Below are 16,308 nucleotides of genomic sequence, written 5' to 3' on the forward strand. Positions count from 1 at the left end.
GTCCAGAGCGCACACCGTAGGCAGAGTCCCCAATGACAAACAGATAACCTAAACGGACTCTTTAATTAACATTTATTTAAGGTCTTGGTAGCGCTCAGCACGAGGAATAAGTTTGAATGGTAAGAAAATACATTCACAACCTAAACCAGCTCTTATGAAATGGAATGCTTCTTGGGAAGCTACTGGTGAAAGGCATACTGAACTTCCGGGTTTACCTGTCACTCAAACAGCTGTTCGTCATCATGTGGGCGGGCCTCCGTTTGCTGTCAACATCGAAATTCATGCGGGATGTGCAATAATATATGAACACGCAGCGCTTAAATACTGTTTGTGTGGTGGGCCTGTTAATTTTAATCGTTTTTATCATGGACTAAATGGATGGACAACACCGCGCACATGACTTGGCTAGTCATCACGAATCACTATTAAGCTAACGTTACAGTAAAGATCTGATTGCATGCAAGAGACGGGTTTCACTTTCAGATCTTTTTAAATTACCTGTCAGGATCATAAATAGATGACAGCATGAGGAGCCGCAGTAATTCAGGAGTGAGGTTGGATGGATTTGCCAGACTTGTCCAAGAAACAATATTATGCCACCAGGTTTGTTACAAATATTCTATTCTATTCTATTCTATTCTATTCTATTCTATTCTATTCTATTCTATTCTATTCTATTCTATTCTATTCTAGCCTAGTGTAGTCTAGTCTAGTCTAGTCAGGTGTGTTATATATGATTATCTCTTCTACTGTAGTCTTTTCTGTTCTGTTCTATTACATATTTATATAATGTATTAGTCTGTTTGGATTTGCTATGTTATTCCTTACTATTCTATTTTACTCCATTGTTATAATCTATATTATATATTTTGTTTAATATATTCTGGTTTATTATAATTATTCTATAATCTGATCTATTCTTATTCTAGAATAGAATTGTGTTCTGCAGTACTCTGTTCTCAACAATCAGTATTGTTTGTTATGTTAAGCTGAATTATTAATAATAAATAAATAAATAAAATAAAAATCCAGCTAAAATAAAAACAGTCCTGTCTAGTTTCTTGTGGTTGAGATTCGATTCTTCTGCACCACTGGGGCCATTCTGACAGGAGGAAGCTAAAAATAAATAAGGTCACCTTTAAATAACCCACGAGTGTTGCATGTGAATTCCTTTAAAGCAGAGCTGATGCTTTATGCACAACACACGAAACTGTATAAGTAATAATACCTGAATAATAATTTTTATTTATTGAATGGTCTATTTATTTTGTTATTTTTCAGCAGGGAACTAGTGTTTAAAAATTTAAAACATAAAATAAGATGCTCTGAAAATTTGCATAAATCTTTCTAAAAATAAAGTCAGTACATTACATGCTGCATGTTTGAACTAATAAAGATGGATTGGACCTCTTCATATAGAATCCAGTGACTGGTTTACTGCCAGCTAGCGAGCAGAAAACGGATGCCTGGGTCAGAGATAATGTTTATAGCATCCTGGCAGTGTGGGGGCTCGGAATGGCTTACCGCAAGAATGCAGACCGTGATGAGGACAAAGCTAAAGCCTACGAGCTTGAACAGGTGACTGTAAATCCAATGCATGACCAGCTGTTCCGGCATTGTTCAGTGGTACATTGTTTTCGAGTAGGCTTATGTAACAGGTTGTCGGATGACTACACGTACATATATGTGTATGTATGTGTGTGTATATATACGTGTGTGTAAGTGTGTATATATATGTTTGTGTGTATGAGTGTGCATATAAGTTTATCCAGAATATTGTGCTGCTCATTTCTTTCCAGATGAAATCAATTCTTGTATTATTAACATCATTATGTTCGTTGCTTTTTCAGAGTGTGGTTAAGCTAATGCAGGGGCTGCTGCAGTGTATGATGAGACAGGTACAGCCTTTAACTCTTTGGTCTCTTTGCTTGTTTGTTATACTAACCCCATCCATTGAGCTATATAGTTATTATACTTTCTTTTATTCATCTGTTAATCATTCATTCTTGAGCTCATGTCAGCCGACATCTGAACACGCAGCTTTCTGGCCCGGGCTAAGTATGTGCATATTACTGTAGGTGACAAAGGTAGAGAAGTTCAAACACACACAGAGCACAAAGGACTGCCTGCATGCCAAATATGATACTCCTACCTGTGCCACAGTGGTTGGAGATGATCAGTGGGGGCACCTGCAGGTGGATGCCACCTCGCTGTACCTGCTCACATTGGCTCAGATGATCGCCTCAGGTGAGAAGAACAATCTCTAGAATGGATTGGTCCCAAAAAAATGTTCAGCCATTTTCTCACCCTTATGTTATTCCAAACCTGTACGATCTTTTTTTCCTTTTTGGAACCCAAAACAAGATTTTGAGACCAAATTTTCACCAAAACTGCTTGGGTTCCAACATTCCACAAAATATATGGTTTTGTGTTCTGCAGAGGTTTGGAACGACATGAAGGTGAATAAATGATTTTAATTTTTTGGGTTACCAAAAGACCCTTGAAATTCCTTGACCTGCACAGTTTTCTTTCATATGTTGACAAGAAATCTGAGGTGGGTTGTATCAAATGATTTGGTCCGTTTTCCTGAAAGTGAATGGGAATTTTCAACTTGTATAAGTGTGCAAACAAGTTTTGACAACTTTTAGGAGTATTATAGTCAGGTCCTTAAAGAATCTGTCCTCACAAAACTCTACAAAACGATGCAGATTTCCACAAAATTGAAATGTCTTTCATTTTCAAAGTTCTCCACATTACTCATGAATTGGTTAATTTACTACTTTGGTACACTTAAAAATGTTTTCAGCTACAAAGCATAGTTAGTACAGTTTTGCAAGTCCATTCTCTGGAATTCTGTAAATGTCCCCCAGAAACTAGAGCAGAACATGTGAGACAAAAAAATAAAATCCACAGATTGTGTGTAGGCTTGCTTATAACATAAAGGTTTCCTCAAAGCAACCCAACAAGCTCATAAAATTCCATGGGGTCTTAAATTTATTTGTAGCAACCATTTTTATGATCATTAAAAATTGTACCTCAGGTCTGCGGATCATATCTAACTTGGACGAGGTGGCGTTTATCCAGAACCTGGTGTTCTACATCGAGGCAGCGTACAAAGTGGCTGTAAGTTCTCATTGGTTTAAAAAGTTCTTAGTTAACAGAGATACCAAACTGGCATTGCAGTCCCGTTCACACTTCTCTGCAGGATTATGGGATGTGGGAGAGAGGAGACAAAACCAATCAAGGAATTCCTGAACTGAACGGCAGCTCTGTTGGAATGGCTAAGGTAGGAGTCATCTGGTCTCATTTGGTCTGTTTGCACATGTAGAAGTTGTTTTTTGTTCACCTTTAGGCAGCTTTGGAGGCCATTGATGAACTTGACTTGTTTGGAGCTCACGGAGGCCCAAAATCAGTGATTCATGTTCTCCCAGATGAAGTAGAACATTGTCAGGTAAATGAATCATTTTTATTTGCTTTTTAGTTGGCTATTATTTTACAGACCAGGGCTGCATTTCCCCGAAAATATTATTGCCACCAATGATCTATATGATCTACTTAAGCTTGCAATGGTTTTGGGAAATGCACTTCAGGTTTATTCTGGAGTATTTAAGTCAGTGATTTCACATTTAAAATTGTGCTTTTTTTCCAATCAGTAAGAGTTATCCATGATTTTCTGGGTCTTGTTTCTCTTTGTGTTTCTAGTCTATCTTGTGCTCCATGCTTCCTCGAGCTTCCACTTCTAAAGAGATAGATGCCGGTCTGCTCTCTGTCATCTCCTTTCCTGCGTTTGCAGTGGAGGATGCAGATCTGGTCAACATCACCAAGAGTGAAATCATCTCCAAGTTGCAGGTAAGGAAAAGCCTATGCTATCCATCTCAAGTGGTCCAGCGGAGGATGCTTTACCATTTTTATCCAAGGTTGCTCAAGGTTGCATTTTTAGGTTCAGTTTATAATAGGAAGGATTGAAGCATAAGCAGTAATGTTTTTCTGTAAAGTACATTTCCGGGTTCAAATCAATTTTTTTCAGATGTGTTTTCTGTGGAGATGGTGATGGTAAAAAATAAAATCAAATAAAGTGAGATATGGGAACAAGAATTATAATTGTTTTTGTGTTAGCTTGCAAAAATTTTGCATTTACTCCTTAATGATGGAAATAATATGAAGTGTTACGAAAAAGCATATTTTAGTTCTTTTGCAAGTAAACGTGAAGTTTCCCCTTTTAAAAAACGAAACAATTTTCAGCAAATTTCAATCATTGTAGGGACGTTACGGCTGTTGTCGATTCATCCGAGATGGATATAGGACCCCAAAAGAGGTAACAAGACATTTTTTTGTTTTACACAAAATAAGTTTTTTGTGGCTAGTTCTCTGAGAGTGTGAGTGTTCCATGTTTTTATGGTTGTGATAGGACCCCACTCGCCTTCACTATGATCCAGCTGAACTGAAGCTCTTTGAGAACATCGAATGTGAGTGGCCAGTGTTTTGGACTTACCTTATACTCGATGGCATCTTCAGTGAAGACCATGAGCAGGTACGAACAGGCCATCCTATAAATACAGTAAATCTTAGGAATGAGAATTAAAGGGATAGTTCACTTGAAAATGAAAATTACCCCATGATTTACTCACCCTCAAGCCATCCTATGTGTATATGAATTTAATCTATCAGTCAATTACAATCGGACTTATTAAAAACTGTCACTAGAGCTTTCGATATGCTTACATCCTACATCATCTGCTGAAACACCACTCTCTCATGAATGTCCGTAGAACAGTTAGCAGAAGCTATAGATTACGGTTGATAAAGTTTTAAATATGGATATTTTTCTTACACAAATGCATCGATTTCCTTTATTAACCACTCTTTTGGCTTTAAATTCTCGACTCCCATTCACTGCTATTATAAACATTTTAATATAACTCTGATTGTATTCATCTGAAAGAAGAAAGTCATATTCACCTAGGATGGCTTGAGGGTGAGGAAATCATGAGGTCATTTTCAATTTTGGGTGACGTTAGACTTTATTTTAAGGTGTACTTGTTACAGTGTAATCATAAATCGAAGTTCTGAGTAATATTAATTAACTACATGTACTTACAATATGGTTAGGTTTAGGATTAGGCTTTGGCTTATGGTTACTTGCATGTAATTATGCATAATTAATTGTTATTATAATAGTAATTACACGTAATGAAAGTATTACCCTGGATTGAACTCTTTAACTCCCTCTTATTTACACATGGTGACAGTATGTAGTAATGATTGACAGCTGTGTCTTTCCTCAGGTGCAGGAATACAGAGAGGCTCTTGATGGAGTTTTGATCAGGGGAAAACACGGGATTCGTCTGGTGCCTGAACTCTACGCTGTACCCGCTGACAAAGTGAATGCACATTTCTTCGATATCTAATTTTCATCTGCAACAAATTATAATTTCATCATTTATCATACACATGCTAATTCACAATGGGGCAGGGGGCAGTCGTGGCCTAATGGTTCGAGAGTTGGACGGTTTTGAGTCTCGATACTAACAGTTATTTTCAGTTTGGGGTGTGAATGATTAGCACTTTCTTCCACTCTTAATACCACGTCTGAGGTGAGACCCTTGAGCAAGGCATCGAAACTCCAACGCGTGTGTTCATGGTGTGTGTGTGTGTGCACACTTGGATGGGTTAAATGCAGAGCACAAATTCCGAGTATTGGACACCATACTTGGCTACACGTCACATCACTTTCACTTTCACTTTCATTTATCATCTCAAATATTTTTGTGTAAAAACACAGTGGTGCATAAAATGTGTACAAAATTATGCCAGTTCTGAAAATGTTTTCATGTTGAATGCGTGCTTGCACTCTGCTCAGTGACTGTGACATAAACGATTCTGTGTAAATAAAATGTTTTAATCTATTGCTTATTTCTTGTTCAGGTTGAGGAGGAGTACAGGAACCCTCACTCTGTGGAGCGTGTGGTCGCTGGCCAGCTCCCACACATGTGGGGCCAGTCTTTGTATATCCTGGGCCGTCTGCTGGCAGAGGTACTAAATCCTGAATACCCTTTCATATCAAATGTTATATGTAATCAGCAAATTAATGAGATATGATGTCAGGTGTCGAAGCACTACCTTTGGTATCTTTGTCGATAATGTACACGCGGGAAATGTCAAAATACAGTGTTTCTTGTGCAGATCTTTGTGTTTTATCTATTCTGCTCATTTTAATGATATTTGACAAATTATTCATTTTAATTAGGGATTTCTAGCCCCTGGAGAGATCGATCCTCTGAATAGGCGATTTTCTAAAGAATTCAAGCCGGATGTTGTTGTTCAAGGTTTGCAAATATTATTGCTTTAAGTTTGGCTATATTTAGACACAGGCCTATTTGTGCCCTATCTTAAGTTATACGATCGTCTTTTTAATTTCTGTAATTTATTGAAAAAGGATATGCCAGATTTTTAGAAATATGTTTTGGTCAGACTCAGGCGCTTTTTTGAATTTCTGTATAACTTGATAACTTACACAATGGTTTTACAAGAAAAATTAATAAGATGTAAAGTGCTACGAGAAGATATTAAGGAAATAAACAGATAAAGGGCTAAAGTGGCTCTTTAAGTGAGTGACAATTACTGTATTTTCCGGACTATAAGTCACACTTTTTTTCATAGTTTGGCTGGTCCTACGACTTATAGTGAGCTGCGACTTAATTATCAAAATTAATTTGACATAAACCGAGAGAAATGAACCAAGAGAAAACATTGCCGTCTACAGCCACGAGAGGGCACTCTATGCTTCTCAGTTCTCCTGTAGTCTACCACTGAGCAGCATAGAGCGCCCTCTCGCGGCTGTAGACGGTAATGTTTTCTCTTGGTTCTAAATAAATGCAACTTATAGTCTAGTGCGACTTATATATGTTTTTTTCCTCATCATGACGTATTTTTGGACTGATGTGACTTATACTCAGGTGTGACTTATAGTCCGAATATATATATATATATATATATATATATATATATATATATATATATATATATATATATATATATATATATATATATATATATATATATATATATATATATATTAAGGCATGAATTTGATATTGTATTAGTATCTAATATTTTCTGTTAAGGGATATAAAAATCTTCTACATAGTAGGACGGACTCAGCTGGTTGCATTGTGCTGAAGTCCATTTAAGGAACAGATTCAGTTCATTACTTGAGGCTCAATTTTGAATTGGATTTTGACACTATAATTTACTGAATAGAGAAGACTGACCTTTTGCCAGCAGCTCTATTTGTTGTGTTCAGTGAGTGTAGTGGCTGAGTCAGTGCAGATCCAGCAGCTGCTGAAGGATCAAGGGATTGAGGTTCAGACCGTCTCTGATGTTTCGCCCATCCGGGTCATGCCAGCTCGCATCCTTAGCCACATTTACGTGAAACTGGGTAAGTGATCCAGATCCACCTTGACTAACAGGACAGAGGCAGACAGACTAAACAAAGGCTACATCTGTAAAACTGCAAGAAGAAGAAAGTCAGCTGACAACACTCAATTCAAACCAGTTCCTTTTTCCATTGCACAGGTAACTGTAAAAACCTGAATCTGAGTGGGCGACCATACAGGCACATCGGTGTCTTGGGAACTTCAAAGTTTTATGAGATCAGAAATGGTACTTACACATTCACTCCACAGGTAAATAAAAATGACCTCACATGGAAGTCTTTTATCGTAAAAGAACTACTTTACAGTCAGACTACAAAAAATAATAACATTATACAATCTATATTTTTTCCCATAGTTCATCGACCAGCATCATTTCTACTTGGCTCTGGATAACCAGATGATTGTGGAGATGTTGCGTACAGAGCTTGCTTATCTCTCATCCTGCTGGCGGATGACTGGAAGACCTACCCTCACATTCCCTATCACACAGAGCATGCTGGGTAAAACTTCTCGATGGTACCCTCTGAATATATTGTAATATGCACAAGTTAATATTAACATTTTCTTTGTTCCTGTTATTTGGCTAGTTGAGGATGGTGACAGTATTGACCCCTGTATCCTCTCTACCATCCGGAAGCTTCAAGATGGCTATTTTGCCGGTGCAAGGTCAGAAAAATTGTGATGGTGATAATCAAAATAATCAATTTGATGATCAATTTGATTTATTTGATACAACAAATCCCTTTGTTCTTTAGGGTGCAGATGGCAAACCTCTCCTCATTCCTCAGCACCTCCTTCCACACCCAGCTCAGCTTCTTAGACGCAGACTCTGAAGAGAATCTGCTAGAGGAATATGAGGAGGAGGAGGAGGAGGAGGAAGAGAGTTTTGGGCCCTCAGGTATCCCTGCTTACTCGCATACAGCTGTTTTGGGAAGCATCTCTCCCCTGAAATAAATGAATAAATAGCTTGCTGAAAAGACCTCATTAAGTGTTTGTGGTTCAAGGTTGGTTTTTGCTGGTTAGTATTGGTCATGCTGATGGACCAGCATGGCTTTTCTTAAGTTGCTTAATATTTCTGCACCGTATCAGTAGTGTTTTTATTGTTAACTAAACGATTAAAATCGAAATAAATCTGAAATAAAATATAAATATTGGTTAAAAAAAAAAAGTAAATAAAAATTAGAAATGTTGCATTGGTAACTAAATAAAATAAAATAAGTTGAATTAGAAGAACCATAATTACTGAATTTAATTTGTAATAAAAATAAAATAAAGATAAATATAAAAATACAAATACAAAACTACTACAAATAAGAAAAATGATCAAAGTTAAATGAAAAAAATCTAAAAATAAAAGCTAATTCAAAATATGAAGGAATACTACATGAATCTATAATAGCATATAAATAATACTGAAAGAACACTGTATATCAGTTATCTACTGATTTTGGAGATTTTTTTATATTTAAATTACCTACACTCAAAGTTGATCTAATAGCACTGTTAAATGTAATCTTTATCAAATCTTAAAGTGAATATCCACTTTTCATACTGGACATTATTGTGATGCCTAAATGCACTTGTTACATTTAAAATGATTGTTTTCAGTTTTCAGTATTTTATTTTGAATTCGTTTATTCACGATAGTGTAGAATTTTAATAATCCTTATTGCCCAGAATTAAAATATCGATGCATCTCTTTTCTTAATCCTGTTGGTTAAACCAGTTAATAAGTCTATTGGGGACACCATCATCCTAAACATAACATATGCACATATGCACAATACTCCACATGAACTAAGATGATAAGTGCTGGTTTGTTTTCCCGCAGGAGGTTCTGGAGACATGTTTCACCAGTATCTCACAGACCTGTTGCACAGCACTGCTACCAAATACCATCTACCTCCTATCCAGAGGGGGCAGCACCACGTTTTCAGTGCTGAACACACCACCAGGGACATCCTTTCTTTCATGGCCCAGGTTCAGGGCCACAACATGCCCAGTAAGCCCTCAGGATTATCTTCAGTAAGTGGATTACATGCTTTCTTTTAGAAGATGGCTAGACGTCTCATTCTATTATGTTTTTCAGAGGCTTCCATGTATCTGCCCGTTGCCCCCATCATGAGCAAACACAGGAAGTCTCTGAACCTGCTGGATGTTCCTCAGCACAGTGTTTCTAATCCCACCAAGGCAAGTCTCCACACTCTAACATAAAGTGAATAAATGAAATAAATGGCCCATAGTTTTGATTTATGTCTGTTTTTGTCTGAAACACACACTAGGCCGATAGCGTTGACCTGCACTTGCCACATGATTCTCATGGGAACACAGACTTTGCCTTTCTGGTCAATCAGCTAAAGCATTGTCCATCTCTCCAGGACCAGGCAGATATCCTCTATATCCTCCATGCTATGAAGTGAGAATGTTTGTAAAACTGACTGTGCATATCCATTATCATTTATTTTATATTCCATTTTAATCTTAGTCTAAAAATCAATCATTAAATCATTCTCCTCTCTGGTGTTTGTGTGTGTTTAGGGGTCCGGATTGGGCAGTAAATCTGTCAGGAGAAGGTGAGGCGACTGTTCGCTCCCTGCTGGAGGAGCTTTATGTTCGGGCGGGATCGTTGAAGGAATGGGGCCTCATCCGCTACATTTCAGGCATTCTGAAGAAGAGGGTGGAAGTTCTTGCTGAGGTGATTTTTTTTTAATAATTAAAATGCACATATTAAGAATTTTTAAAATTTAAAACCTTTGTTACACTATGATTCAGAATTGTGGAGTCGTTAAGAATTGCAAATGTATTTAAATGTCTCATATACACACCAAGGTTGCATTTATTTGATCAAAATACAGTAAAAATATTGTGAATTAAAATAACTTTTCATTTTTAAAATATTTAAAAATGTAATTTATTTCTGTGATGACAAAGCTGAATAACTCAGCATCATTATGATGATTTAGAAATCACTCTGATATGCTGATTTGCTGCTCAATAAATATTTCTTATTATTATCAATGTTGAAAACAGTCGGGCTGCTTAATATTTTTGTGGAAACCATTATACCTTTTAAAGGATTATTATTCTTTTTTTTTTGTATGAATTGAAAGTGCCTTTACAGTATTTTTTTTCCTCATTAATCATAATCATAATCCTGAATTAAGAAAATTGTCTTAAAATATACATATACATAGATTTCTAAAACTGCAATAATCTTAACAAAGAGTACAAATGATTTATATATGTTAAACCTTCAGTGGCAACAGCTATGCTTCTGATTTGTTTTTATTTATTTCTTTTTTGCTCTTTGTTTGTTTGTATGCACTCAGTCCTGCACAGATCTAATCTCCCATCACAAACAGCTGACAGTGGGTCTTCCGCCCGAGCCCAGAGAGAAGGTCATCACAGTGTGAGTGTCTTTAGTCATTATTTTAATAAAGCAATAACTTTTATATTCTCCTTTTACTTAACCAATTCATTTATTTGTAGTCCTCTTCCTCCCAAAGAACTGATAAGCTTGATTTATGAGGCCAGTGGACAGGACATTAGCATTGCTGTCCTCACACAGGTAGTGCTCATTTTAAACCTTCAAGTAATGTTGCTATCTTTCACTTAGCATTCCCACTTACTAAACTTCTGAACTCAGGAGATCATGGTGTATCTGGCCATGTATGTGCGCTCTCAGCCGTCTCTGTTTGGAGACATGCTGCGTCTGCGCATCGGCCTCATCATTCAAGTAATGGCTACAGAACTTGCTCGCAGTTTACACTGCTCAGGTACAGCCAATCGAAATTTTGGTTTTACAATGCCACTCTCTTCATTCAGTGCAATAAATCTGTCCATATGATGTCTACAGGTGAGGAGGCGTCAGAGAGCCTGATGAGCCTTAGTCCTTTTGACATGAAGAATCTCTTACATCACATCCTGAGCGGGAAAGAGTTTGGTGTAGAGAGGAGCGGTGAGTATCAGTCAACCTTAGTTTTCAAAGACAGGAGTGGCAGTGTCTTCAGGTTTGATCAAAGTCTCAGTCAGTGGCATTAGGTTAAGACCGGAATGAGTAGCTATAGAAGAAATGAAGTCTGCTTTGTTAACAGCAGACTGGCAGTTCCAGAGACCAACTGGAATAGAGAGCGTAGTAGTAAAGGTCAGAGGCACAGGCCGTAGGTTTGTCGGATAGGCCTTCCTGCGACATACATTGCGTGCTCTCCGAGTGTTAGTGGTGATAGTAGAGATCTGAAAGCACATAGTGACTACAAGTGGAAGAAATAAGTATTTGAGAACAAGCTATACAAAAAGTAATGTGCCTGAAGAGAGGGGAAAAAAGCAATACTCAAGTGCCCTGTCGGTGTCCTTGCTCGGTGGCGTCGCGCAGGTAAAGTCGATGGTCTTTACACTCGGTCTTCACACTCGGAGGATTCACACGAGGGCTGACGTGGTGAAAACGACTGCTTCTATATTTGCCTGATTACCTGTGATTGAAGGTAGCTGGCCATGCCTCACTATTTAGCAGACCAAAACTGAGCAGTCCCGCGATAGGCAACCGCAAAACCAAGCACCACTTTCAGCACGTATTTACCAGGGTAAGACATACAGTAATTAAACCAAACTTTCCTATCAATGACGATCACACAGTAGTCTAATGAGAAAACTGCTGTCCTTATCTGTTGCTCTGCTGTTTCTTCTGTTTTCTATATAACTATATATCATGGCTGTTTCCTCAAAATACTAGATGAGAGAAAAATTTGAAGTACAAAAATAAAACATCGCCAATATTACAAAATATAACATTCAAATTTGTATGCATCATTATTTTTTTATAAAGAAACATCCAACAGCGACAGGTAAAGTAACAGCAGGAGTCTGTGTCTCTCTCACCTCCCCTGAGCCCATTGAGTTTTAACAGACCCCCTAAAGCGTGCGGTGAGTTTGGTCCGAGGTAATTGAGAATAAATGTGGGAAAGTCACGTTGACAGGAGGAAATGACCCCATTGTGATAGATTTAATATGACTGGTTATGTCATATTAACTGGCTTGATCTGTGGGAGTCTGTGAACATTAGTTCACAAATCAAATATATTTTTGAAATCATTACTTCCTTTAGTGTTTATTTTGGAATGATTTTAAAATGCTTAAAACAGTAACTTGATGAGATTCATATTCGGCTTTAATAAATAGAATATTGATTACATTTTTAATGTAAAACTATAACATATAATAGTTTTTTTCTTCTTCTTTTTTTATAGTGTAAGTAATGTTTATTAAACCAAGAAAATGTGACTGGGACATGAATTTGCATTTGAAAAAACAAACAAACAAAAAACTGAGGACCTCCTCATTTCAGAACACCAACACACACCACTGATATACACACACACACACACACACACACACACTTTGTACTGCCATTCAAAAACGGCCATGTTGCTTTTTTGTGTGATCTGTTCTTCATGAATCGCTCTGTATTGTGTGAAAGTGCGTCCGATTCAGTCTTCAGCGACCAGTCCCACCATCTCCATCCGTGAGCTCGGACACACGGGGGCCACCAAGACAGAGCGCACGGGCATCAGAAAGCTCAAGACTGAAATCAAACAGGTGGAGTGAAAAAAGAGAAATATCTGTAATGAATTTTTTGTAATTGATTATTTGTGTTTCATAAATTGTGAAATATTTACTGTGCAATTTAAATATCATAAATAACTGCACTACCACATCTTAAATTACATTTCTAATATTTTGTTTTCAGCTTGATGACTCCAGGCCCATAAGTGTGGGTTGAGTTAGTAAAATTGGCATGCTGATCGAATACTTTACAGTAGCTTTTTGTGCAGAGCCCATTCTGTCTAGAGGTCACAGCACATTTGTCTAGACCATGAAATCAGTATTAGCATGAACATTTTGAGTAATATTCAGTTTGACCATATCATAAACATCTTTTTCAGTCATATGAAGCATCTTTTTGACTGTATTTCTCTGTATGATGATGCCTCAAGTGTTCATTCATCTGAAATACCTCCCATTTTTATTTTAATTTGAAAAGTTTTTATGTTCTGCTTCTATTCTCATAGATATTTACAAGCAGTCATTCCATCAGCAGTAATTTCACATCCCCTCGTTCCACGGTAACTTACAGAAAAACCAACCAAAACCCTCTCCGCTAACACCTGCGCTCCACTTTGTCAAATACTAATTTTTACAATTTAGAATATAAAAAATCATTTTAACTTGGAGGGGTCTATTCAGTCCGCTGGTTCTCAATAAATATAAATTTGATTTAATAATTCTTTTTTCAGTGCCTCAGATTACCGTATTCTCCGGACTATAAGTCGCACTTTTTTTCATAGTTTGGCTGGTCCTGCGACTTATAGTCAGTTGCGACTTATTTATCAAAATAATTTTGACATGAATCGAGAGAAATGAACCAAGAGAAAACATTGCCGTCTACAGCCACGAGAGGGCGCTCTATGCTGCTCAGTGCTCCTGTAGTCTACCACTGAGCAGCATAGAGCGCCCTCTCGTGGCTGTAGGCGGTAATGTTTTCTCTTGGTTCAAAATAAATGCGACTTATAGTCCAGTGCGACTTATATATGTTTTTTTCCTCATCTTTACGTATTTTTGGACTGATGCGACTTATACTGAGGTGCGACTTATAGTCCAAAAAATACGGTAGTTGACTGATTTGAAATGGAACAAACTTCCGGCCATAACAGCTAATTACCATTTCTAATGTGTCACAAGTCAGTCTTATCTCATTGTGGTCATTTCACTTTCTGCGCATGGGCTGGCACTGTAACATCTTAACTATGTTTGTCCTAGTTTCTGCTTACTAAACCTGAAGCATGCTTTGTAGTGTGTTTTATGTGCTGATAAGTGTTGTCACTGTAAAGCTGACATCCCAGCTTTTAGTCAGATTTTCAGCTCATAACTTGATGATATACTGATGAAAATGTGTGTGTGTCTGTAGCGATGCAGCAGCCCCTCAACTCCAAGCGGGATCCTGTCTCCGACCGGTGCAGATGACCCCCACCTGCAGTGGGAGGAACGCCAGGGCCAGTGGCTGAGGAGACGCAGACTGGATGGGGCCATAAACAGGGTGCCTATGGGCTTCTACCAGAAGGTCTGGAAGATTCTCCAGAAATGTCATGGGCTCTCCATTGCCGGATATGTCTTGCCTTCCTCCACCACCCGTGAGGTGCATCCACCTGCACACATACATACCATTTCATACCTTTAGCAAGGATGCATTAAATTGATTGAAAGTGACAGTAAAGTATTTTACATTGTTAAAAAAAAAATCTCTTTCAAATAAATGTAGCTCTTTTGAACTTGGTATTTATCAAAGAATCTTGACAAATGTATCAGTTTCAATAAAAATATTAAGCAGCACAACTGTTTTCAAGTTTGAGACTTCTTTCAAAAACATTTTTAAAACATTATTTGTATTTATATTGATCTGCTGTATTACTATATTATATTAAATTGAATCTTAAACTTTGAATTTTCCTTTAAATACCCATAATCATGGACTGTTGTCTGTGTGTATTACTGTAGATGACAGAAGGAGAGATCAAGTTCGCAGTTCATGTGGAGTCTGTACTGAATCATGTCCCACAGCCTGAGTACAGACAGCTGCTGGTGGAGGCCATTATGGTGTTGACCCTTGTAGCTGACATGGAGCTTCCCAGTATTGGGGGAATTATTCACATCGACCGCATTGTCCACATGGCCAATGATCTCTTTCAACAGGATCAGGTATCATCATGCCTTTCTATATGTTACATATGATGCTCATAATATGTAGCCTGGTATGTTCACATGGATTTACACACCTGCTTATTTTTCATTATTACGGTTTTCCACATTTCACTATAATGGTAATGTCATCAAAACTATGATATAGCACAAATGGAATTATGGGAATTATGTACTGCTGAAAAAAGTTTAAACACACATTACAAAAAGTTCCAAACTGTGCCTGTTTTGTTTAGATTCCAGCTTTGCACATCTGGGCATTGTGTCTAATGTGGTTTTATTTCAGAGATCCAGCGGGGCCAATGAGTATTTTTTGGAAAAGGATCCTGCCACAGGAATCTGTAACTTCTTTTATGACAGTGCTCCTAGCGGCAGCTATGGCACTATGACTTATCTTTCAAAAGCTGTGGTCACATATGTTCAAGACTTCCTGCCAAGCAGCAGCTGTCAAATGCAGTAACGACTGCAGTTCCCAGAAAACCTGCAACCTTCAGGATGGATCTCTGACCGGTTTTTATTTCATCTTAACAGTGAAAGAATTAAATAAAAATTAGCTGACCTCAGTTCAGTAGCAAAGGCCAAGCATCAACAGGGAAGCCACTAAAAAACATTGCATGATATGTTGTGAAGCAGACAGACTGCAGGAAATGGACCACTGTGCTGTTATGTGTTTGAAGTGTACAATTCTAATTTAAGAACTTTTAAATGCAAATAACCAGTGTTGGGTATAGTTACTTTGGAAAGTAGTTAGTTAGGTTACAACGTTACCATCAAGTAAAAGTAATCAGTTATGATACAGCGTTACCTATTCATAAAAGTAACGCGTTAGAGTACTTATGCGTTACCAAAAATTAAAAGCCGTTTGCAGCAGCTCACACACGACAGACACAGCCCCCGGCCCCTTTAAATACACCTAGAAGTCGTGACTCCCGACAATGAATAACGTCAGTCATCCATCTAAATTAACACTGCAGGATAACAATAACAGGAAAGACAGTCAGCAATCGGCTATTCCACATGGCGTTTTATTTATTTATTATCACAGAACATATTATTAATCAAAATTCGCACCTAACGTTACCCAGCCCGGGTAGCCTAGGCTACTGTATATTATTTATGAGCA

At 37.6% G+C, this 16,308-nt stretch overlaps 1 protein-coding gene across 2 annotated transcripts; it reads left to right on the top strand.

Moving 5' to 3' along the window:
- The first annotated feature begins 269 nt into the window (after positions 1-269).
- Positions 270-15,998, top strand: LOC113072989 (phosphorylase b kinase regulatory subunit alpha, liver isoform-like). 2 transcript variants are annotated; one of them, XM_026245869.1, is made up of 31 exons: positions 271-603; positions 1,420-1,578; positions 1,851-1,898; positions 2,079-2,247; positions 3,041-3,123; positions 3,206-3,286; positions 3,353-3,451; positions 3,703-3,849; positions 4,262-4,315; positions 4,409-4,531; positions 5,286-5,381; positions 5,926-6,033; positions 6,248-6,326; positions 7,304-7,438; positions 7,576-7,685; positions 7,792-7,936; positions 8,024-8,102; positions 8,192-8,334; positions 9,268-9,438; positions 9,526-9,626; positions 9,719-9,852; positions 9,975-10,131; positions 10,766-10,845; positions 10,926-11,004; positions 11,083-11,212; positions 11,293-11,394; positions 12,910-13,028; positions 13,502-13,555; positions 14,398-14,625; positions 14,985-15,185; positions 15,472-15,998. In XM_026245869.1, the coding sequence occupies exons 1-31, from the start codon at positions 526-528 to the stop codon at positions 15,643-15,645; spliced, it is 3,666 nt and encodes a 1,221-aa protein (XP_026101654.1). In that variant the 5' UTR covers positions 271-525; the 3' UTR covers positions 15,646-15,998. The 2 variants fall into 2 exon arrangements, with proteins under 2 accessions (XP_026101655.1, XP_026101654.1); XM_026245870.1 differs by lacking the exon at positions 13,502-13,555 and having other exon boundaries at positions 270-603.
- The last annotated feature ends 310 nt before the right edge of the window (positions 15,999-16,308 follow it).

The sequence above is a fragment of the Carassius auratus genome, unplaced genomic scaffold (genome assembly GCF_003368295.1).
Source record: "Carassius auratus strain Wakin unplaced genomic scaffold, ASM336829v1 scaf_tig00011180, whole genome shotgun sequence".
NCBI classification, from domain to species: domain Eukaryota; kingdom Metazoa; phylum Chordata; class Actinopteri; order Cypriniformes; family Cyprinidae; genus Carassius; species Carassius auratus.

Coding starts and splice junctions, on each gene's coding strand:
- LOC113072989 (XM_026245869.1), top strand. CDS start 526: ATGAGGAGCCGCAGTAATTCAGGAGTGAGGTTGGATGGATTTGCCAGA. Junction 3,124..3,205: donor AGGCAGCGTACAAAGTGGCT/GTAAGTTCTCAT, acceptor ACTTCTCTGCAG/GATTATGGGATGTGGGAGAG. Junction 11,005..11,082: donor GCATTGCTGTCCTCACACAG/GTAGTGCTCATT, acceptor TTCTGAACTCAG/GAGATCATGGTGTATCTGGC.